The sequence below is a fragment of the Pseudorasbora parva genome, chromosome 21, assembly GCF_024679245.1.
Source record: "Pseudorasbora parva isolate DD20220531a chromosome 21, ASM2467924v1, whole genome shotgun sequence".
NCBI classification, from domain to species: domain Eukaryota; kingdom Metazoa; phylum Chordata; class Actinopteri; order Cypriniformes; family Gobionidae; genus Pseudorasbora; species Pseudorasbora parva.
The window spans coordinates 37,816,289-37,842,673 of NC_090192.1; the positions used below are offsets into that span (position 1 = coordinate 37,816,289).

Genomic DNA, 26,385 nt, shown 5'->3' on the forward strand with positions numbered 1-26,385 from the left:
ATCCATCCATCCATCCATCCATCCATCCATCCATCATCAGATATAGAAAGACTAGAAATATTACACTCATTGTTTTATATTATAATGGTTTTAAGATGTTTTTTTTTTTGGAGGTTGACAGATGCAATAACTATAAAGTATGGACGACTGTGTAGAGAAAGATTAACAGCATTCAGGTTTAAATGACATGAGGGCGTCGAAAAATTGAAACCTCTGCCATTGTTTTTTTCCTGTCCACTCCTGTCATGTCCCTTTCTAGTTTTCTATCTTGCGAGAACACAAAGCATTAAGTGACCAGGGGAAACAACAGCGCCGTGCTGTGTCTTTTCCCCTAGTGACTGATGATTTGATTAGTTTTTTTCTTCTTGTGGCTTTGCTGCAGCCGTCTTTCCGCAGCATGAAAGGTACAATTATTTCTCTTTTTTTTTCTCCTTTGTAATCTTTCGCTCTGTTTGGTCTCTGCTCGTGTGAATAATTGAAAAATAAATTAGAAAATGGCCACAGAAACATAGTAATATTTTTTGGTTGTTTGTAATTTTTAACCTCTCTTTTAGCCATTTTCATGTTTTTCATAATAGACCTTCTCAAGGATGATGCCATATGATGATCTAATGAGCTTTAATGAGGAGTTGGGCTGGATCTAACGACGATGTGATAGTGTTGCACACTAAAAAGGAAATTCCAGTGGTGTGAGAAACACTGAAAGCCCCTCAAAAGTCAAACAAGTACCATAAAAGTGGTCCATGTGACTATATTCCAAGACAAACTGGTATTAGGTCTGGCAGATGACCGTAAGATGGTCTGCTAATAGTAGTGAAGTTTTCCATTTGTAAATGCAGAATACCGGTCATTTAATATTTCTCTTGCTGATTTTGGACGTTTTTTTCTGATGATTAATATGTTTGCTTTTTCCTCAGTTGTAAGCTGATTTGAATAAATGCATCTGCTACATGAATAAATCTTCCATTATGAAGTGCACACACACACATTGGCTTTATTGGCCTCTTTAGTTTAATGGTTTAAAAACATTATTGATTGATTCGGTATAGTTTTTGTTTAGTAGTTTATGGATGGTATTATATGTTTATTTTAATGAAAATGCACTGCATAGTCCAATGGTCATTGAAAATTGTAAAATAGAGATTTCCAGTCCTTGACAAGTCTTAAAAGGTTCTACAGTATATTAGTTTTATCTAGTTACATTTTACTAAAATTCTATTGGCTTTCTTTTTTTATTCTATGTGAGCGCTTTCTCTATAAAATCCTTTTAAAACCCCTTACAAATGACTGGAAAAGTCATAGAAAAGTCATGGAAGTTAAACCCTGAACAAAATTCATGATTTCTAAATATTTTTTGCGAAGCTAAAACACTCAAAACAGTGCTTAAAAAAAAGGATAAATCCTATTTTTGGCCTTCGCAGTCTCCAGCGTCTGTGGGCGATCAAGCGTATGTTAAGTTGACCTTCCTGCCTCAAACATATGCTTCCAAAACCCAGCTGAGGGAATCATAATGGCCACGGCTCGGCCCTCAGATTGCTTTGCTGCTCCTTCAAGACTCTGTGCTTGTAAAAGAGTAATCAGAGGAGCAACATCTGTCAGAACATCTGTGATCACATGGAAGATTTCAAGACATCTCGTCTCTTCCTGGTTTTTTAGACACCACTGCCAAATGCTGTTTTGTAGTTACATGTGTTGTTAATCTCATTTACTATGTGAAGCCCTGTAAGCCGTGAACAGTGCGAGGTGAGACCAATTAAACATCCTTCCATTATAATTAAGCAATAAAAGAGACACGAAGCCGAGCTGCAGTATGAATAAGTCACGGCTGAGTTCCTGCAACCTTTTTAAAAATCCTAAATTCACATGGCCTCAAGTGCTGAAAAAATACATAATGCAAAATGCATAATATGAATATTAAGATCACAAACACAAGTAAATTCATTAAGAAGATTAAATATTCCTTGACTTATTCCTTAAATTGAATTTAATGATTGGTATCTGATCGCAGTACACTCTTAGAAGAAAAGGTTCTATTGGTGCTACGTATTTGGAACACCTAAAAGGTTCTATATAGAACCCTTTTTAAGTGCCAAAAGGGTTCATTCATGTCATTATAGAACCTTTTTAGAATAAAAGATTATTTGGAGTCGAGTACACTTCATTAGGTTCATTGGGGTTCTATATAGAACCATAGGGTTCTTACTCAACTCTGAAGAACCTTTAATGCTAAAAAGGTTCTATAAAGACAAGAATGAACCCTTTTGGCATTTAAAAAGGGTTCTATAGAGAACCTTTTAGGGGTTCAAAAAACTAATCTCTTCCATTAGCACTTAATCTTATCATAAAAAAATTAAAATAAACTCTTCCTCCTCTATTTCTCTTTTCTTCTTCCCTTTTTTCCATTTTTTGCTACTCTAAGTAGTATACAAATTTTGGTATTTTTAAATTTACTTTTGCGTTTCTTTGCCTCTTCTTAACGGATCGCTTCCTGTACTCCTGAGTTGTAAGTCGCTTTGGATAAAAGCATCGGCTAAATGCATAAATGTAAATGTTCCAAGGAGGTAGCACCGATAGAACCTTTTCTTCTAAGAGTGTAGATAAATCAAGTGCACTCAAAAGTTTGGTTCAGGAAGATTTCTCTTTTTAATTAATTATATGCAGCAAAGATGCATTCGAATAGAAATGACAGAAAATACATAATGTTTCAAAAGAGTCATATTTTAAGTAAATGCTGTTCTTTTGAACTTCTTTATTCAATCAATAATGAAATTAAAAATGATTTTTTTTTTATCCTGGTTTTCCAAAGGTGGACAGTAACTTAGTAAATTTACTTGAGTACTGTACTTAAGTACACTTTTTGAGTATCTGTACTTTACTGGAGTATTATTTTTTCTGGAAACGTATGACTTTTACTTCACTACATTTCTATCTAGGTCGAAAGTCGTTTCTGTTGTAGCACTGAAAGTCGGTGGATGATTTTTTCCTTCTTTAAAAGGTTTTGTGTTGTAGTTGTTTCAGACAGTCTATCAGGAATCACACTTATAGTCATATACATTTCCCCAACTTTTTTTGAACACTGATCCGTTCATAGCAAAATGGAAGTAGACTGTTCTTAGGCAAAAGTGTACTAGTACCCATAGCCATACTTTGAAAGTATGTTTCAGTTAAAAAAAAAAATCAAGATTAGTTTAGTTGGCATACAATTGGTGCATGTCTAATAAAATATTAAAAATATAAACGTCTGGGAGAAAGAGAAGAGTAAAGTTGGGAGAATATCAGATGTGTATCAGTGTATTGGATCCGTGCATTCGGCCTTAAAGTGACAGCAGCTTTATAAAGAGCTTTGTAACTTATATACAAGTATTTAAATGAGTTTAAGGTAGTCATATGTTAGTATGTCAGATTGAGCATCACTGACTGGCTTAAACCATGATGGCATAATGTGCATTTATACATCAATAATAAAATAATGTGTTGGCATAAAAAACGATATTTTCTTTTCTACTTAAGTACTTTTGAAAACAAATACTTCTGTACTTTTACTCAAGTAAAAATCAGTTTTTACAACTTTCACTTGTAACAGAGTAATATTTGACCAGTAGTACTTTTACTTTTACGTTAAGTAATAGAGTTGTGTACTGTAACAAAGTTCGTATGTGTGAGGAAGGAAGAGGACACGGGGGTCGGCTGGACGGTTGATGCTTTCTCTTTTATTTGTATATCAATAACCAACTGCACACTCAGCGTGTGACTTCCGTCCAAACTCAAAACAACAATAATCACTTCCGGGTCAGCACTTCCGGCTTCCGGTTTCTCAGTCTCAGTGTCTCTGGCATCAACCGTCCGACTCTCTCTCTTCCTGGTCTCCAGTTCCACCGATGTTATATACCCTCTCCGCGCCCATTACTGAAACAAGAGACAGGTGTTATTAATCTGCTTCCAACCCACTCACTTACCGCTCGTCCCGCGGCTCTCTCTCCCGCTGCAGACCTCGCTGAACCACGCCCCCCTCTCCACATGTACTTTGTCCACCTCTGTGGTTTTCACAAAAATATGAGGCAGCACAAAAGTTTTCAACATTGACAATAATCAGACATGTTTTTTTCAGCACCGAATCAGCAGATTATAATGATTTCTGAAGGATTATGTGACTGAAGTAATGATGCTGAAAATTCAGCTTTGTGTCACAGGAATAAATAATTGTTTAATGTATATTCAAACAATCTAAATTCAAATAATATTTCACAAAATTACTTATATACTAAATATTTTTTTGCAACCCTAAACTTTTTAACAGTACTCTATGTAAGCACAGATGTAATAATGTAGTGACCAATCAGCATTCAGTACTGGAGGAGAGGAAATATCGGTTTTATAATAAACATCAATCAGAAAGTAATTTTCCTGCTGTCAAAACAATGCATTAGACATTTACATTCAATAATAAGATCTGTCTAAACTTTTTAAAAAATCAATTAAATTCATTTTCTAGTTCTTTGAGGGTTCAGTACAGAGCAAATGTTTTCTTAGATTTTAAAAGCAATTTTTAACTTAAAGTGTTTCTTGAAAACATTCATATTTCATTGTAAATTCACTGCAAGGTTTTCATCGATTTCCTGCACACAAAGTCAGCTTTAAGATCATCTAATTCGAGTTAGGGTGAAGTTTGGTGAGAAGAGATCAACAAATTTATCCGGGAAGTTGAAGAGTAGTGTGATTCGTATAGTATGCAGTTATCAGAATGACGTTCACATTTTATTCTACAGCATGACTACACACAGACCACAAACTGAACAGATTTTTAGTGTGGTGTCTTCAATTTTAGATTAACCCGTCCCAAACATTTACAGTCTCTTCCTGGAAAAGTTAACTGGCGTAATGAAGTGAACAGGACTTTATACTGTCAGAAGTTTGTTTTCAGGGAGGTTGTTGTTCTCTGAGTCAGCAGTGCTGTAATCGTCTTCATGAGTTTGTCACTTTCTCTCGGGCACGTTCTGGTTAAGAAAGCACAGCTGCACGAGGGCCAATCGAGTGCAGATGTTGGTAATGGTCTGATCAGAACATTATCTCAGCAGGGAAAGAGAGGAAAAGAGAGAGAATTAGGGCATCCTTTCACAGGCTGAGGGGATCTCTGTAGCCCGTCTTTGATCCGTGATCATTTGCTGCTGATCGGATTATATGGAAAAAAGGAGGATCAAGATGCTTGGTTTCTTACTTTTATAATGTAAAGCATATCTGAGTGAAACTGGGCTTGATTGGAACTTCATTTTAGTGATGCCAGCTAAAAAATTACTTTTGTTTCAGAGAGGAGAAGGTTTTGAAGACAAACAATATACCAGGAAAACCAAGTCAAAGAAAATAAATACTTAAAGGGATAGTTCACTTTGTAATTAAATGTTGATATGTTTTAGCTTACCTCATGGGCATCCGAGATGTAGGAGTATTTGTTTCCCCAGTAGTTTCAATTTTGATCATTTTAGGTCAAACCGTTCTTGTCTGTGCCTCACATAATGCAGGTCTATGGTCACCACCTCAAAGAGCACACACAGAGAAGTCCAAATGAAACAATCCCCCATCGTAAGTACACACTGATGGCCTAAGACACGAAACGAGCGGTTTGTGTGAGAAAACCAACAGTATTTATATCGGTTTTACCTCTTGTACACCACTACGTCCGACTGATCCGAGGGCGCGTGTGCGTGTTTCCTGTGGTGTACAAGAGGTAAAAACGATATAAATACTGTTGGTTTTCTCACACAAACCGCTCGTTTCGTGTCTTAGGCCATCAGTGTGTACTTACGATGGGGGATTGTTTTATTTGGACTTCTCTGTGTATGCTCTATGAGGTGGTGACCATAGACCTGCATTATGTGAGGCACAGACAAGAACGGTTTGACCTAAAATGATCAAAATTGAAACTACTGGGGAAACAAATACTCCTACATCTCGGATGCCCATGAGGTAAGCTAAAACATATCAACATTTAATTTCAAAGTGAAATATCCCTTTAATTTTAAAGTAAAATGACTTGAGGGAATGAGTGACTGTAACTTGTTTGTGTGTTTGTGTTGCAGAGGGTTGTTTGCTAGTCATTACACAGAAACACACTACCTGGAGGATGGAAGTGCCGTCACCACCTTTCCGAATGTCACGGTAAGATTACAAGCAACCACTCTTTTTCTACCCGGTTTTAACCCTACGCACTGTGCACTTCCTGTAACAAACCCCTGTTATTCTCCTTGGAAAAGTGTTTAATTTGAGCTGGTGGGTTGATGTTTGTCAGAAAACTCTTGGTTAGTCTGTGTTGCTTAATCAGGTGGAATTGGTGTAATGTCTTAAGACATTTTTAAATAATTCCCCTTACAAAAATGCAGAGGTGGTAAAAGTACTCAAAAGTTATACTCGAGTGAAAGTATATATACCTAAATAAAAAAATACTCCAGTAAAAGTAGGAAGTCCTCCATTCAAACATCACTTGAGTAAAAGTACAAAAGTATCCGATTTAAAATGTACTCAAGTACCGAAAGTAAAGAGTAAATATTCAAATTAACTGTAACTATCAATAATTAAGCAGATAAAATCTTTTGGGACTGATATGCAATGCTTTAATTGAACAAATGATAAGATTAGATACTGCAATTAAGAATTTGTTAGATTTGCAATTAATAAGAGACAATGAAGCACCTTAACGCAGTATAGGGGTTAAACTTAAAATAGACATGTTCCATAACATTAGCTCCATAAAACAGATGAGGAGCAAGATACTATTAACTAATTCAAAATTAATTCTAAAGCCATAACCACAATGACATATTACGTAACAATTAGTTAATAGTCATGTGCCTCAACAAGTAAAGTCATACTATATTTTGCCAATTGTTATGATTAATGATGAATTAAACAACTGAGAGTCGGAATGCGTGGCTTTGAATCCATGAATTTACATTATTAGTTAATGTAATATGTTATTAGGGAATTAATGATGTCATATTTAATTAATAGCAATTCATATATTACTTAATCTATTAATCATAGAGAATGTTCATTAGTTGCTGATGCAGTAATCATTAATAAATGGTTTAGTTCTTAATTAGTAATACATTAACTCATGATTATCTGTGCATTAGGCATGAATTATAATAGTGCACCTGTATTGTAAAATGTTACTGATGTTTTCATAGTAAATTGTGTGCCGCAAAATAAAAAAGTTGGGGAAACACTGAGCTAACGTTAGTGTGGCAAACCTGACTTGTCAGCTTTTCCAAGTCTATACCCGACTGGATCATCCATGACTGACCAGACCGGTTTGGAAATCAACTGTAATAAATACTTAATATGGCATGGGGAAATGTATTGGAGTAAAAAGTCAACTTTGCCTTTAATATTGTAGTGGAGTAAGAGTAAAAGTAGATGCAAATAAAATATACTCAAGTAAAGTACAGATCCCCGAAAAAAATACTTAAGTAAAGTATCAAAGTATTTTTACTTGATTACTTACCACCCCTGCAAAAATGTAGCCTCTGTTACTTCTTTAGTCTTTTTTGCTAGGTTTGCATCCCATTTTAAGACAGCATCACATGTATCCTTCACAGAGAATGCAACTTCATATTGCAAGAAACTTTGGAATTAATTGTTCCAAGATGGCAAATGAACCATGAGAAATGTTGATTAACCTTTAAACATACAGCAAAATAAGAGACCACTTAACATAGAAAAATCAATGTTAAGTGGTCTCTACATTTTTTTCAGAGCTGTAAGTTCAAAATATTCGATAGCTGGGCCCTACAGAAGAAGTTTTTGAATTCAACCATTATTTTTGAAAACTTTATTGGTGTGATCACATGTTAAAATTATATAGATTGTGTGTGTGTGTGTAATGTTTGAGACATCGCCTGAGTAGTTAAAAGCATATATTTTAAACTCATAATTGACACAAAGCCTACATTTCTTTCCTGCCTGTGTGTGTTTCAGACCATCTATTTTACCTAAACCAGACGTGCAGTTAAGATCCCATAGTATCACTGATCTCCGCCCTCAGCGATTGCTGGATGATTTTTTGTCAACAGTTTTAGAGGAAAGGCGGTCAAACGAGGGCCACCAGGAGAGCAGAAACCACCCATGATGCACCTCTGTGTGTTTTAAGAGTTTGATTGCAGCTCAGATTTCTAGTCAGCGCAGCAGACACATTGAGTCCAGAAGGCATGTAAGTCCAAACCTCTGAGCATCTCTGAATCACTGACCCCGTCTTCCTCAATCTGCTCTCCAGTGGACCACCAGTTTCCCTGCCAGACTATTTGAGCCAAAACACTTTATGAAAAGAAAACACATGTATGCTATCAGAAATCCTATAAAAACAAAAAAGAAAATAGATAAGGAAAGTAGACAAAGCAATTATATAATTACTATTGCTCATAGTTTAATTTAGTGATTTGAACAAACCTTTAACCCATTGTATTGAATTTTAGCAAGTTACTAGTCCTAAATATTTCTCAAGTCTTACTGAGAAGAGCTGTAATGTGGCATTGCACCAGTCTAAAGCCACTCAGACCTCCCCAGCAACGGCATAGTGACGGTCTAAAGCCACTCATAGCTCCCAGCAACGGCATAGTGACGGTCTAAAGCCACTCATAGCTCCCAGCAACGGCATAGTGACGGTCTAAAGCCACTCAGACCTCCCCAGCAACGGCATAGTGACGGTCTAAAGCCACTCAGACCTCCCCAGCAACGGCATAGTGATGGTCTAAAGCCACTCATAGCTCCCAGCAACGGCATAGTGACGGTCTAAAGCCACTCAGACCTCCCCAGCAACGGCATAGTGACGGTCTAAAGCCACTCATAGCTCCCAGCAACGGCATAGTGACGGTCTAAAGCCACTCAGACACTCCCCAGCAACGGCATAGTGACGGTCTAAAGCCACTCAGACACTCCCCAGCAACGGCATAGTGACGGTCTAAAGCCACTCAGACACTAACCAGCAACGGCATAGTGACGGTCTAAAGCCACTCAGACAATAACCAGCAACGGCATAGTGACGGTCTAAAGCCACTCATAGCTCCCAGCAACGGCATAGTGACGGTCTAAATAATAATAATAATAATAATAATAATAATGCGTTTGATTTATATAGCGCTTTTCAAGGCACTCAAAGCGCTTTACATTGAATGGGGGAATCTCCTCAACCACCACCAATGTGCAGCATCCACCTGGATGATGCGACGGCAGCCATATTGCGCCAGAACGCTCACCACATACCAGCTGATTGGTGGAGAGAAGACCGAGTGATGAAGCCAATCAGAATAGGGGGATGATTAGGAGGCCATGATGGACAGAGGCCAATGGGCAAATTTGGCCAGGATGCCGGGGTTACACCCCTACTCTTTTTCCGAAAGACATCCTGGGATTTTTAATGACCACGGAGAGTCAGGACCTCGGTTTAACGTCTCATCCGAAAGACGGTGCTCTTTGTCAGTATAGCGTCCCCATCACTACTGGGGTGTTAGGACCCACACAGACCACAAGGTGAGCGCCCCCTGCTGGCCTCACTAACACCTCTACCAGCAGCTACCTGGTTTTCCCAGTTGGTCTCCCATCCAGGTACTGACCAGGCTCAGCTCTGCTTAGCTTCAGTGGGAAACCAGTCTTGGGCTACAGGGTGATATGGCTGCTGGTTCTAAAGCCACTCATAGCTCCCAGCAACGGCATAGTGACGGTCTAAAGCCACTCATAGCTCCCAGCAACGGCATAGTGACGGTCTAAAGCCACTCATATCTCCCAGCAACGGCATAGTGATGGTCTAAAGCCACTCATAGCTCCCAGCAATGGCATAGTGACGGTCTAAAGCCACTCATAGCTCCCAGCAATGGCATAGCGATTGTCAAAAGCAACTCAGTCCACCCCAGCAAGGGCATAGCAACGGCCTAAAGCAACTCAGAACACCCCACCAAAGCATAGGAACAGCTAAAGTCGCTCATAGCACCTAGCAACAGCATAGTAACAGGCTAAAGCCAGTCATCGTACCCCAGCAACAGCATAGTAACAGGCTAAAGCCAGTCATCGTACCCCAGCAACAGCATAATAACAGGCTAAAGCCAGGCATAGTACCCCAGCAACAGCATAGTAACAGGCTAAAGCCAGGCATAGCACCTAGCAACAGCATAGTAACAGGCTAAAGGCAGTCATAGCACCTAGCAACAGCATAGTAACCCCAACAAACGACATAGTAACAGCCTAAAGCAACTCAGACCACCCCAGCAATGGCATAGTAACAGGATAAAGGCCCTTTAGTTGATGAAACATGGGGCAATATTGATGGGCATTGTTGCTGTTATTGAACAGCCAGGTGAGACACAGGGAACACGACCAATCTAAAGTATCCAGATAGAAATATGTTTCCCCAATTGCTCAAAAAGTTTCCCCGTGTATCATCACCTTCAGAACACCCAAGTAATGACATAGTAACAGTGTAAAACCACTCAGTGACATAGCAACAGTTTAAATATATTGAAAGAAAGAAAGAAAGAGAAAGAAAGAGAAAGAAAGAAAGAAAGAAAGAAAGAAAGAAAGAAAGAAAGAAAGAAAGAAAGAAAGAAAGAAAGAAAGAAAGAAAGAAAGAAAGAAAGAACATTATTCCCACTATGCTCCAGTAAGGGTCAGTTGAACACTAGATATGGTGTTTCACAACACCGTGTGGTGAGATTTCATAAACTACTGTGACTTTTTCTGCTTATTCCATAGATTTTCTCAACAGTGTGAGGCAATATGTGTCCTGCTTTGTTTTGATGGGAAACAAGAGTTGCAGGTCACCCAAAAACAGCAGCCCTTCTCGATCTGAATGTCGTCAAGGGGGAGCAGTGCTGAATTTGGACTTCACTAACTGATTTGGGATGAACAGAACAAAACAAGACAAATGCTCTGTCAACCTGAGTGCAGAGATTGATGTTACACACACACACACACACACACACACACACACACACACACACACACACACACACACACACACACACACACACAGACTCACACAGACTCACACACACTCACACACACACACACACACACACACACACACACACACGTTTGTTTTTGTGACCTATGGGGACTCCATAGGCGTAATGGTTTTTATACCGTACAAACCGTTCTATCCCCTACACTGCCCCTGCCCCTAAACCTACCCATCACACACACACACACACACACACACACGCGCACACACACACACGCACACACACCCTGCCCCTAAACCTACCCATCAAAGGAAACATTCTGCATTTTTATTTTCTCAAAAAAACTCATCCTGTATGATTTATAAGCCTTTTGAAAAGTGGGGACATGGCCAATGTCCTCATAATTTACTCTCTCCTTGCAATACCTATGTCATACCCATGTCATTATACACATTTGTGTCCTCATATGTCACACACACACACACACACACACACACACACACACACACACACACACACACACACACACACACACACACACACACGGGATGCATCCATCTCGTTATGTTTCATAATTTTTGTGTGTAAATAATGTGCATATATCACACACACTGTGTTTGTTTCTACTGTTGCATGATGTATCATAGACGCCCAGCCCTAAAACAACATTTAACAGCTCTGATCTAATTCTACTTAACTGTCTTATTTTCTGTGTCCAAACATTTGTGCACCAGGCAACAGAACGGCATGTTTTGTACTGTAAACTGGATGAATTGTGCTGATCTGATGGGATCCAGGGTCTCTGGGGCAGATGGAGTGCATTCACTCAGGCTGTAGGGAGTTATGAGCTTGTGTTCTGTTCCAGAAAGACTTTAGGAGTGTGTCAGTGTGTGTCTGTTCTCCCAGACCTCCTCTGCCTTTCATTAAGTCTGTTTTATGGTTTCATGTGCGGTGCCATTATTTCATCCTATAAGCAGAACTCCTCGGAGGCCCATTTGGACTCAATGGTGGACTCCTGTAGTTCCAGTCGGACGCTGCCCAGCACCTTAAATCGCAGATATATTACGTGATTAAGGACGACTTAGAACAGAAGTGTCAAACTCATTTTAGGTCGTGAGATTTTATTTGTTAAACCTAGTGTATACACCGAAAGTGCATGTTCTTCTGGAGTTTTAAATCCAAAGTCAACTTTAGTTTATTACTAATAGCTTACGTAAAGAAATGGCCAATGGAAATATTAATCTTAATAAATAGACTTCTAATAATGATAAACTGATAATGGTTGTTGTTATTGGTATTAATAATGATACAAGTAATAATATATTTATATATTTTTTGGAATTATATTGAATAACTTAACTAAAAATTGTTAAAATGAACAGTTCATGTCTCCACTTTGGCCTACAGTATGAAGTTTTTTATATTTTATATAAAAATATATATATATATATATGTATTTTTTTTAAGAAATATTTGCGTGGGGAAATCAAAAGCAAGTTACATTTATACATGCTCCCGGTGAATTTCAGAGCTGGGGCCTATTGCAAAAAACTACGATAAGGGATTAAGCTGGGATATCTTGTCATCTGTACACTGTAAAAAATTATTTAGAAAAAAAAGTTACCTGGTTGGCTTAATTTTTTGAGTTCATTGAAATTAAAATGTTGAGTTAATACAATGAACATTTTTTGAGATTCGACAACCTTTATTAAAATATTATTAAAAAGGTTTTGTAAGCATATTGGGTAATTGTGTGTGTTTTATTTCTGATGATGCAGTGAAACATGCCAAATAGTGCTATTTTCATGATTTATCAATTTTTTTTATGTGGTTCAGATACAATAATATTTTGAGTTTCTATTTATTAAACTAATTTCCTTCATTGTATCAACTCAAAGTTTTAATTTCAATAAACTCACAATTTTAAGGCAACCAGGTTACTTACTTTTTTAAGTTAAACCAACAAAAACCAACCAAAATTTTTTACAGTGTATGCAAAATTTAGTACACCACTGTCCCTTAAACGTATCCTGAAGGCACACTCACATGAAGAACGATAACGAAAGATAACTGTATATTAGCGGATAATTTGAGCCAAGATCACCAAGATATCCCGGCTTAATCCCTTATAGTTTTTTGCAATAGGCCCCCTGGTGCAAACATATTCACATCGCGCAGATGCTTTCTGCACAGCTGTTTTCTGTTTTCATTTTTTTGTTTATTTTGTTATTAAGAGGAAAGCGTGCAGCACATTTTTACATATTCAGCATCATGGCCAATATAGTGATGTTTGTCAGGGTTATACTTACCCTAACTCTTGTTGCAAAGCTATTTCCAGCTTGTTTTACTTCTAAGCAAAGTTGAACGAAAAATAATTGAATGATGTTCTCTCTACATTGTGTGCGAGAGCGAGCACGAGCAATAAGTTGCTGGTTATAGTTCACTTTACAGCCACCGGTGTCGCTAAAAACAGTATATATATATATATATATATATATATATATATATATATATATATATATATATATATATATATATATATATATATATATATATATATATATATATATATATATACAATGCATAGCATATTGTAAAAGCATTTGCATTGAGAAACAATTCATTAACATTATATTTACATGTATTCATTTTGTAGACAGACACTTTTAGCCAAAATATATATGGATTAAGACTCTACTTTAAATCTAATTTCAATTAAATTTCAATTTATTTATATAGCACTATTAAAAACAACTATCGTTGACCAATGTGCTGTACATGGAAATCAAAAAACATAGAAAAATAATAAAAGCATGAGAAATAAAAAATAAAGATAATATATATATATATATATATATATATATATATATATATATATATATATATATATATATATATATATATATATATATATATATATATATATATATATATATACACAGTATTGTTCAAAATAATAGCAGTACAATGTGACTAACCAGAATAATCAAGGTTTTTAGTATATTTTTTTATTGCTACGTGGCAAACAAGTTACCAGTAGGTTCAGTAGATTGTCAGAAAACAAACAAGACCCAGCATTCATGATATGCACGCTCTTAAGGCTGTGCAATTGGGCAATTAGTTGAAAGGGGTGTGTTCAAAAAAATAGCAGTGTCTACCTTTGACTGTACAAACTCAAAACTATTTTGTACAAACATTTTTTTTTTCTGGGATTTAGCAATCCTGTGAATCACTAAACTAATATTTAGTTGTATGACCACAGTTTTTTAAAACTGCTTGACATCTGTGTGGCATGGAGTCAACCAACTTGTGGCACCTCTCAGCTGTTATTCCACTCCATGATTCTTTAACAACATTCCACAATTCATTCACATTTCTTGGTTTTGCTTCAGAAACAGCATTTTTGATATCACCCCACAAGTTCTCAATTGGATTAAGGTCTGGAGATTGGGCTGGCCACTCCATTACATTCATTTTGTTGGTTTGGAACCAAGACTTTGCCCGTTTACTAGTGTGTTTTGGGTCATTGTCTTGTTGAAACAACCGTTTCAAGGGCATGTCCTCTTCAGCATAGGGCAACATGACCTCTTCAAGTATTTTAACATATGCAAACTGATCCATGATCCCTGGTATGCGATAAATAGGCCCAACACCATAGTAGGAGAAACATGCCCATATCATGATGCTTGCACCTCCATGCTTCACTGTCTTCACTGTGTACTGTGGCTTGAATTCAGAGTTTGGGGGTCGTCTCACAAACTGCCTGTGGCCCTTGGACCCAAAAAGAACAATTTTACTCTCATCAGTCCACAAAATGTTCCTCCATTTCTCTTTAGGCCAGTTGATGTGTTCTTTGGCAAATTGTAACCTCTTCTGCACATGCCCTTTTTTTAACAGAGGGACTTTGCGGGGGATTCTTGAAAATAGATTAGCTTCACACAGACGTCTTCTAACTGTCACAGTACTTACAGGTAACTCCAGACTGTCTTTGATCATCCTGGAGGTGATCATTGGCTGAGCCTTTGCCATTCTGGTTATTCTTCTATCCATTTTGATGGTTGTCTTCCGTTTTCTTCCACGTCTCTCTGGTTTTGCTCTCCATTTTAAGGCATTGGAGATCATTTTAGCTGAACAGCCTATCATTTTTTGCACCTCTTTATAGGTTTTCCCCTCTCTAATCAACTTTTTAATCAAAGTACGCTGTTCTTCTGAACAATGTCTTGAACGACCCATTTTCCTCAGCTTTCAAATGCATGTTCAACAAGTGTTGGCTTCATCCTTAAATAGGGGCCACCTGATTCACACCTGTTTCTTCACAAAATTGATGACCTCAGTGATTGAATGCCACACTGCTATTTTTTTGAACACACCCCTTTCAACTAATTGCCCAATTGCACAGCCTTAAGAGCGTGCATATCATGAATGCTGGGTCTCATTTGTTTTCTGAGAATCTACTGAACCTACTGGTAACTTGTTTGCCACATAGCAATAAAAAAATATACGAAAAACCTTAATTATTCTGGTTAGTCACATTGTACTGCTATTATTTTGAACAATACTGTATATATATATATATATATATACACACACACACACACACACACACACACATATACACAGACACAAATCACCGCAAAAAACAACAAACAACATTCAAGACAGATAAATCATGAATTATATGCTTTATCAAATAAAAATGTTTTTAACTGTGATTTAAAAATGGATAATGTAGGAGCAGTTCTAGTTTGTATAACAAATCTACATTATCTACATTGCGTTCAACATTCACTTTTTCACTCAGTATTTTCATGCAGCTGACAGGTCTGTGGCTCTGTGTGTTTGTTTGGGTTTGTTTAATGGAAAATAATTTTTTGCCTTACGGCTCTCAGGAAACAATGCTCTGACAGACCATAGGTCAGGGCAGTGTGTGTGTGTGTGTGTGTGTGTGTGATGGATTCCCTCATGTTACTTTGACTGAGACTCAAAGATATATTGAGGCCTGTAGTTTACATCGGGTCATGCTGTTAAAATAACCCCAATGTCACTGCTATACCAGGATGAATATTAAATAAAATGAGCACTATCAAACAGACAGTTCTCGCTCTAAAACATAAAACCCTAAAACCCTCTCGCTCTAAAATTTTGATTGATTGGCAACCATAAAACTAATCTAAATGTAGCTATTTGTGGAGCTATATTTGGTGGAGCTGTTTTGTGATTATTATTGTTTGGAGTAATTTCTTTTTATATTGAATATATTTTCTTCTTCATAGTTTTATGAAATATTTGCATCATGCCCAACAAAACCAATGCTCTGGGGTAAAATCATTGTAAAATTACTTTATTTGCTGTTTTTGTGATATTTTTACACAGCGGTTATTGGATAAAGTCTGAAAACACACTTCAACAGGAATGGGCTGAAAATGGAAATGTCTTTTTTTTTAAAAGGAAGAGCAAAAACATTGAGTCACCACCGAAAACCGGACAGCATTTATTTCTGAGGTCTGTAAACAGAGACAACAGGAGCTTTCAGAGGGATGAAACTCTCTTCCCAATCCAAACCAGACAAGTGCTGCTCATTTCCTCAGACAAAACTACTTTGACCTGAAGTGGCTTTCACTGCATACATGCACACTTCAAATCTTTAGGGATGACATTTGCATTCAAAGGGAGTGAATCCCTGAAATGCACATTGGGTGTGGGGAGCACGTCCCTGAACTCTCCTTTCAGACGGTTCAAAGTTAGAAGTCAGTATTTTTTTTACCATAATTTCTGATTTGATTGTCATTTGCAGTGCTTCATTTGATTGCAGTTCATTCCATCGTAAAAGAATGAATGTAATCAGTCTTTTGTTTTGTTTTTCTTCCGGTTGTTTTCAACGTTTTTTTCCCCTTCAAATCATCTAATAGCTGATTGGTTTGGTTCATGGCTTTATTTTTGTCTTGTCTTTTGAGAAAGCGAATGAGAAACAGCTCCAGAAACAAGGCAGCTGAAAAATGTGGTCATCTAGCAGACATGGTATAATCGGGCATGTTGTCACAAAAGTGTAAAGCAGACTGTATCATATCTGAGATGCAAATTTCTAAGGCCCCTAAATGAGTGATCAAACTGCTCAAAAACCCATTGTACACAATCATCGTAATGCCTTTCATCGTCTGATTGATAGTTTATCTTTTGGTCATATAAATATCAGAAACTGCACTAAATTGCATATTTTTGCTGTTTTGCTCCTCTAAACAAAAAGGTGGTGTTTCTTCCATAATATCAATATATAATATCATAATATAAGGCATATGACGCATGTATCAAATATAATACTTTTTTTTCAGATTTTGTCTAAATATTTTTTGGACTATTATTTACTGTAATAATCAGCAATGCCAATGAATAACTAGTGAATGGTTTTCGTTTCGTCATTGTTTCAGATTTGTTTTAATAAAAATACTGTGTTGGTCAGCAGTAATAATATATATATTTTTTGTATCACATTACTTGCAATTACTAAAATGGCAAGAATAAAGAGTGTTGACTGATGTGTCTTCCTGTCTTTTGTGTCCCAGATTCATTGCTATTATCACGGCGAGGTGGAGGGACACATGGGGTCAGAGGTCAGCCTCAGCACCTGCACAGGACTCAGGTGAGTTAGTGATCACACCATATATCGGACAATTCGTACATTAACTTCTCCTCACAACCTCCCCATGATGCATGAAGAACAGCCTGAAGAAAGGGCATTTTAATAACGGCGAGTGAAGTTCGCCATCCTCCGGAGACACTTTACGGTTCCTGTTTTAATTATGAAAAAGCACTCTAGTGAACGCTTCGGTTTCCCTTTATTACCCAAGAAGAGACATTCATAAAGTGAAAACTGAGTGAACACATTTATTTCTATAGCGCTTTACACAATACAGATTGTTTCAAAGCAGCTTCACAGTAATAAACAAGAATATAATGGTATTCAATTGGTATAAGGCACATTCAAATGGTATACGTTCTTCAATTATGAAACAAATACAAGACAATGGGGTTATTATTTAGATCAATTTAGTTTAGTTAGTGTCAAGTCACCTTTATTTCTATAGCTCTTTGTACAATACAGATTGTTTCAAAGAAGCTTTACAGTTGTCACACCTGCCATCTGGAGTGCCTCTGATAGCCACCAGAGGGCACTCCTTCCTGTTATCTCATCATGGACTGCATTTCCCATAACCCATTGCCCAGACTCATTATGCCTGATTGCTTTCCGCTGTGTCTCATTACCTTTGTTAACTCTACCTAAATAAGCCCGCCCTGCGTCCCAATTCGCATACTATCCATCCTAAATAGTACTCGAAAATAGAATTAGTATGTCCCAAATCGTAGTGTGTTGAAAAGAGTATTCCAAAGGTTCCCGGATAGTTTACTATTTCCGGTCCGAATTCGAAGTATGGATCGATGGGCACTCTAACGGCTGTTATTGCCCACAACCCATTGCGAGTTGGACGAGGATTCCATTAGAACTACAAACGCGGATAAAAACCGTTAAAAACTACAAACATGGCGGATGTGCGAGTTCGACGGTAGTAGAGAAGTTTAGATAAAGGGGTTTGAGTGACCAACTATCAATATTTAACCTGACAAAAATATATTTATTCAGTGTTGTCCACATTATATTTCACATGCAGCAGCATTGTGAACTTTTTTAATGACACTTTTGACCGTTAACTTTTAAATGCATCATTATATTTAAACTGCAAACACATGAGGAGAGTCTCTGACCCACAAAGACCCACACATGGCAGATGAACGTGTGGCTACATTTCTCTCCGATACGGTAGGAGATTAAACTGAACGTGGAGGATTTGAACTGTGACGAATCTGAGTTAAACGGTGACGGGATGCACGTAACTAAGCGACAGAGTCCGTTGAAGATGACGACGTAGTATGTCCTGAAGCTTGCATACTTTTCTGCTACACACTCAAAAGTATATACCTTTTCTTCACAAAAAGAGTACATACTTTTAGGACGTAGTATAAGTAGGCGAATTGGGACGCAGCACCTGTGTTTGCACTCATTTATTACAATGTCTTGTAAGTGTCTTTGCATTTCTGAGCACGCTCTCTGGTTTCCTGTGTAATGGTTGTGACTTTCTGCCTGGTTTCCTGGATTTCCCTTTTTGCCTGTACTTTCTGCCCTGTTATGGATAGTTTGCCCTCAGGGCTTCAGACTGGGTCTAAAATTATTAATTTGCGAGTAATATTTTCAATAGTTCAACAACTGTGTAAATAGCTCTTTCCATCCACCCATTTTTATGTGCATTTTGGGATATTGTCATATCGGAAAGGGCAAGATGCCTGTACATTTAAAATATTTGCCTAAAAAACGTATCCGCTCAACTGAGTTAGATAAGAAAGCATGTGATAAACTACAGTGGAAACACATTTACCGAATAAATTCCTTGACGTACATCAAAAAAGAAATGTAACTGCAATGGGACGGCATAACTGGACTAACCTGCAGAACGTTCCCATTGCAGAGCATCTGAATTGCCTAAGCAAAATCTGTCGTCAAAATGGTTTGCTATAATTCCCTCCCAGAACTGCCTCATACAAATGCGTTCCCAAACATCAGGATCCGCCAGAAAGCAAGTTAACACGACCGCATTTATTGTGTTTCATCTATTCATCTTCAGCTCTCACAGCAGCAGGGTGAGTTAAAGAAAACCACAAACCTTCAAAGATTACACCTTTCAGCATCCATTGCTACTAGTCGCATCACATCTGAGGACACAGTGTTTAAGTGCCCTGGACGGGACAATCTGTCTGCCTGACCAATGACAGACTGTTGGGGTGTTCAGGAAACCTGTTCAAGCGAGTGTAAGGTGCACCAGGTCACACATCACTCTTTGTTTGGTCACTTTATGAACCAATGAAGGGTTTTCAAATGGCAGAAATGATCATTGTGTCTGAATGTTGTCATTGAGGAAAGACTGACAGATTCTTTCTGTCCGAATCTCCGTACAAACTCAACTTTTTACACACTGGAGAGTCCTTTTTGAGATGTACGCTTGAGAAACGGCTTTATTCTCTCTTGAAAATGATTTAACCTGATGTTGCTGCTCATTGAATTAAGCTCCTGTGTTTCATCAGATGTCATGGTGTGGCGATATCGTCTCTGTGTGGAAGTCAAGTGTTTTCATTCAATTAGACGCTTATCAGCTTTTCTCTTCAAATCCGCAGCACAGGTGAAACAGCCTGTTAGGCGTTACGACCCTAATTCTTCTCAAAATTAAGTCTCACACACACTTAGATGAGTCTAGCCTTTTATTTCCAATAAAGGAAAACTGGAAACAATAAGAGAGTTTATTATTGACCGTGTTTATTGTGTTTCATCTGTGTACTCTGAGGAGTGATATAGAAACATTATTACATACAGTGGCTTCTCCTACAGCATCAGCTTCCCTTTTTCTTAGCAATATGTATCACTAGTTTATCAGGAAGTGACTGTTTTTTCTCTTCAGCTGACTGGATGAAATTAATCGCACATTTTTTTATGCAATATTCCAACTTTTTTGTGCATAAGTTAAACTCACAACTTTGGATATAAAAAGCCAATGTTGCAGAGTTCATCAATTATTACACGAATCGGATTCAGCTATAAAGGAGGGAAGTGGTAAGGAAAGTTGTCCTATAATATTTTCTGTCAGAGCATCACCGTAATAACTTTAAATGAACTGATCATGTGCCACTAGAGATGCATAAAGCTGATTTTCACACTTCAACCTAGGGAGAATGAGAGCAGCCTGGACATGCAGGATTTATGAGGGTGATAAAGCGTCAAACATGTCTCCGTCCCCAGAGTCACACCTCTTATTGTTCAGCTCTATATTTCACCTTGACTCGCTCTTTATGCCGCAGTAACCTGTCTCTCTCCGCCTGGAAGACAGACACATGTGCAGGTCTCCTCCTATTGAAATGAAGTGGCTCTGCGCTCGGGCCAAAACACATCGCTGCTGATTTTTTTGGGCCGTGTCCGGCCAAGTGGAGCTTCCATGGAGATCTCATGCAATGGAGAAAGTAGTTTTGAAACTTCTGGAAAAGCCCAAAGCACTGGCCGTCTCCCAGCAGAGGAGAATGTCACTTTAATTCAGAGTACGACTTGAAAGTGTGAGAAAGGTTTGCGGATGCGGATCCAAAAACCACAGAGCTGTAATATTAGAGCTTGGGGGAAGATTAATTTAGCCAAATATTGTACAAAATGGACCGTCTGCTGACCAACAGTGGCTTGGATGCTGAACTAAGCCGCTTTCCAAAACGTCACGCTGTCTTATTTTGTGGGAAACCAAGAAACCACTTCCTCTCTTATAGAAGAGTTTTCTCATATTTATTCACCATTTTGTGTTATTATTGTGAAAGCTTCTTTTCTGTATGTAGTTCTGAACAATCATAAAATATTAGTGCATCTCTGCTCATCTTTGGTAAGACTGGGGGAAAGTGCTATTCAAATAAATGCAAATATTCCACAATGTCTCTGCTAAATGAATATGAGTAAGAGACTTCGATAGAAGTAGTTCACTATGAATGTCACGTATTTCATTCGTAGCAGGTGGTAAAATTGCCCTGCTTTCTAACTTAAAAGCTTCAAAAAAATATTGCATTTACTTCATTTCCAAGAGATGCTGATTTGGAAATGTGGATTGTGTGAGATTTTATCATTTGTGACAGCTTTTTGGGGGGGCAGTATGTACATAGTCCAGACAATAAATATGACCCCAAATAGGTAAATTCAAAAATGATTGTTTATTTATTTATTTAAATTATTTATCTCTGTTTTGACAAGTATTTCGATATTTCATTGTTCATGGCGAGAGTCTTATCACTGAACGATTTACACATTTTACTTGAAATTGCTGACAAATATGAATTGTTTGTATATATAATTGACTGTCAAACCAAATTATGAAAATACTATATATGTTTTTAAAGTTGAATGTTGAAATGCTCATATTCCATGTACACTAAGACATACATGCTGTATTTTATTTCTTGTCATGTTTACATAATGCACGTATATAATTGTAACAAATTCAGATGTTAACTGAATAGAGTTCACGGTCTCGTTCTGCAGGGGACTGATTTCACTTGAACATAAGGTATATGTACTGGAGCCCATGCAGGAGGGGAACACACATCGTCTTTACAGAGGAGAACATCTTAAATTCACCCAGGGAACCTGCGGACATGGTCACAATATTTCATACCCAAACACTACAGAAGCGGTCTTCAGCTCTCACAGCAGGAGGGTGAGTTAAACAAAACCACAAACCTTCAAAGATTACACCTTTCAGCATCCAGTGCCACTAAAAACCTTGTCGCATCACATCTGAGGACACAGTGTTTAAGTGCCCTGGACGGGTCTATCTGTCTGCCTGACCAATGACAGACTGTTGGGGTGTTCAGGAAAGCTGTTCAAGCGAGTGTAAGGTGCACCAGGTCACACATCACTCTTTGTTTGGTCACTTTATGAACCAATGAAGGGTTTTCAAATGGCAGAAATGATCATTGTGTCTGAATGTTGTCATTGAGTAAAGGCTGACAGATTCTTTCTGTCCGAATCTCAGTACAAACTCAACTTTTTACACACTGGAGAGTCCTTTTTGAGATGTACGCTTGAGAAACGGCTTTATTCTCTCTTGAAAATGATTTAACCTGATGTTGCTGCTCATTGAATTAAGCTCCTGTGTTTCATCAGATGCCATGGTGTGGCGATATCGTCTCTGTGTGGAAGTCAAGTGTCTTCATTCAATTAGACGCTTATCAGCTTTTCTCTTCAAATCCCCAGCACAGGTGAAACAGCCTGTTAGGCGTTACGACCCTAATTCCTCTCAAAATTAAGTCTCACACACACTTAGATGAGTCTAGCCTTTTATTTCCAATAAAGGAAAACCAGTCACTGGAAACAATAAGAGACAGTTTCCATTGAGAGTGAGAGGAGTGATGCTGAATGCATGCTGAAGACAAGGGTCACCTTCATGATAGTCTGTCCTGGCTTGATACTGTTTAATATATACTGTAAATATTTATATTAAAAAGGACTAGAATCTATTTCCCCCCTTATATAGGCATCTGGCACTGAACGCATCCTGTTGTATGTGTTTAAACAGCCTAAATACACATGCCATCTGATTTGTTCTCAATCCGATGCAAATGTTATATCTGCTCATTGGGAAAAACTAGCTTTAACAAAGGTGGTTTGCTGGTCTTAGGTGGTTTTAAACAGGTTTTTATGATTTTCAGTCCAGCGGATGTTTAGTTGGTTTATCTTGTCATATTGCTGGTATGGCTGGGACAATCGTAACACATTCATTAATCATACAATTGTATCGTTGCAGCCTAAACCAGGCAGTTTTCTGGTCACGGTTGTTTAGCTAGTTTAGCTGGTTTACCGGCTTGACCGATTTGCCTGAGCGTTCTCATTCTAGAGCAGATGTTCACTTCACTGCTTGGGATTTAATACACCCTCCTTTTTATACTCCAATGGTGGCACAAAAATTGGCAGTTAAGCTATGAAGACTTTACTAGATGAAAATTATACAACCACTAGTACATATGTATAATTTATATGCAGAATTAATTGGGGCTTGTAATATTTAATAGATCTTTGTAAAGAAAGCATTGTCGCATACATGTATTATGTGAAGCAAAGAATGACCAATTAAAAAGTTATATAAACATAAAAGCTAAGAATTACTTCAGACTTTCCCCCTCAGCTTTAACACTCAAACTTTCAACTTTTAACACTTGAGTTCTTATATTGCACTATCCATATTAATACATTTTTTTAATTTAAATTTTTTTTTTATTTATTAAAATTTGTATTAAATTAATTAACATTTAAACGGGTCATATATAGCCCCTTTTTACAATATGTGGTTTTAGCTCAAAATACCACACAGGTAACTATTTATAGTATGCTAAAATTGGCACTTTTTGTGGGTGAGCAAAACACACAGTTTTTGTGTGTCCCTTTAAATGCAAATAAGCTGCTGCTCCCGGCCCCCTTTCAGGAGGAGGGCGGAGCTTCAAGAGCATTAGTTAGCTCCGATTACCTCACGCAGACACACTGAAAATGTCAAACTGTTCAGCCTTTTATGTTCAAACAGGAGTCAGACAATGGTAGAGAGACTCATGTATATGCAACAGAACATTTGTGAATGGTTAGTTGATGAATTTATATAGTTGATGTGGAGTTGCCTATCTTCAAGTCATCAATTAGCATATTCTGTCAGGAAAATCATTTCTCATGTGGGAACTATTGTAAGATGTACAGAGCCAGAGAATATCTGCTGCATGAAGGTATAAAACAGATTTAATTTAGTAAAAATCTTGCTTTTATGACATGTTATTGCATTTGTGTTTGTGCTGTATTGCAGTAAATGTGAAAAGACGGATATACCGGCTTGAGCAGACTCCTAAATGTGCTTGACTACAACAACTCTGTCTCTTCTCGACATGGCCTTAGTTGTGTGTTCCCGGGGGCGGGTTTATGTCAATTTTAGGGTTAGTAATGTCACTAACCCATGAATGAGCTGGTTATAGTCCCTACCAGCCGTTTGTTGTAGTTTCTTTAAAAGAAAATATCTCCCTTTGCTCTGAACTTTGAGCGGCGTAAACTTTCCTGATGTTGTTTATGCTCAAACAGCAACATTACACACTAACTAAAGTTCAACAATATGAATCCATTATAATCAATCACCCCTTTCAAATAAATGAAACCCTTAATTTTATTGTTTACACTTATTATTAATTAAACTTACATTTGTGATATTTTATAGTGTTAGGGACTTTAATGTTATTCTAAAAAGTGGATAAGGAAGAACGACTAGGTGAGAACTGCTTGGAAAAAAAAAACGCTTATAATATCTATAAAAGACAAGTGGGTCTTTCACACGAGTAAATGAGATTGCCAGGCAGTCCGCAGGCTGTTAAAGTGAACGGTCTCCTGGAACGCACATCAGATGTAGTTTGAGGGCAATGCTGAACCCAAAAGAGGATGTTCAATCACACACTGATCTGTTAATATAGGGCACATTTGGAAGAGAGGTGAAGACGTCACCTCTGAGCCTTAAAGGCCATGCCGACTCTTAGCAAAATGGGCCTTGGGAGATTTTATAAACGGTTCTTGAGTGAAACCTCTATTAAATGTGTCCTTCAGAGGAAGAGGGTGAAGCTTAATCATGTTCTGTCTTTCTTCCCCTGCAGCATAAAAGAGACGCCCAGAGCAGCACCAAGCATGTGGAGTTGATCATCGTCGCAGACAACCGCGAGGTAATGAAGAGATGCTTTTGACCTCACGCGCATCTGCGACCTTCAATCATCTAAACCAGTGCTTCTAACCAGTTGGTCGTGACCCAAAAATGCATGCATTTCTGTTCTAAGTGGGTCACAAACATCAATGATGCTCAGTGCAAATGATAGCTTAACATATTATAGTTCATGTATTATCAACAAGAAATTTGGCACAAATTCATTAGTTCACCTGTAGAAGCTAGTTGAATTATGTAGATGTCAACAGGTTGTGACATGCCCTCTGTGTTTAAAAGAAGACGTGATCAACGTGATGCTTTATACCCTAAATTATTGCCTGCCGACAGTGTGAAACCAGCAATTTACAAGAAGCATTTAGAAACCAAATACTCAAAATAGAATTTATGGTAATATTCATAAATCTCAAAGAGTATGCTAATTTAAATAATATTGCACTATAAAAATTTGTGGTATTGTGTTTGGGACACCACTTGATATAATTGATATGAATTAATCTATTACAATTATAGGTTTAATTAATATTTTTATTATATTTTTGTCTTTATATAATATATTAAAATATACAAAATATTATTGTATAATTATTATATAAAGATCAGGCATTGAGTTAGTCCCAATTTTGCTGCCAAAACAGCCCTGACCTGTCAAGGCATGGACTCCACTAGACCCCTGAAGGTGTGCTGTGGTATCTGGCACCTAGATGTTAGCAGCATATCCTTTAAGTCTTAAAAGTTGCAAGTCCTGTAGGCATCATGCCTCTGCCAGCTTGCCTTTTTCCCATAGTACATCCTGGTGCCATGTGTTCCCTTGATAAGCGATGCACAACCGGCCATCACCATGAGGAAAAAGAAAACATGATTCATCAGACCAAGCCACCTTCTTTTATTGCTCTGTGGTCCGGTTCTGATGCTCACGTTCCTCTGTTGGTACTTTCAGCGGGGTCAGGGGTCAGCATGGGCACCCTGACAGGCTATGCCGCCCCATACACAACAAACTGAGATGCTCAGTTTGAGCTCAGTCAGTGTATTCTGACACCTTTCTATCAGAACCAGCATTAACTTCTTGAGCAGTTTGAGCTCCAGTAGCTCGTCTGTTTGATCGGACCACACGGGCCAGCCTTCTCTCCCCACGTGCA

General features: G+C 37.8%; 1 protein-coding gene across 2 annotated transcripts in view; it reads left to right on the forward strand.

The window, feature by feature from the left end:
- Positions 1 to 26,385, forward strand: part of adam12 (ADAM metallopeptidase domain 12) — a 163,975-nt gene that overhangs the window by 63,462 nt on the left and 74,128 nt on the right. For both annotated transcript variants that reach the window (XM_067429688.1, XM_067429689.1), the window contains 4 exons: positions 6,075 to 6,153; positions 17,504 to 17,580; positions 22,051 to 22,225; positions 25,185 to 25,250. In XM_067429688.1, the coding sequence (XP_067285789.1) occupies positions 6,075 to 6,153; positions 17,504 to 17,580; positions 22,051 to 22,225; positions 25,185 to 25,250 (397 nt within the window). The remainder of the gene's footprint in view (positions 1 to 6,074; positions 6,154 to 17,503; positions 17,581 to 22,050; positions 22,226 to 25,184; positions 25,251 to 26,385) is intronic.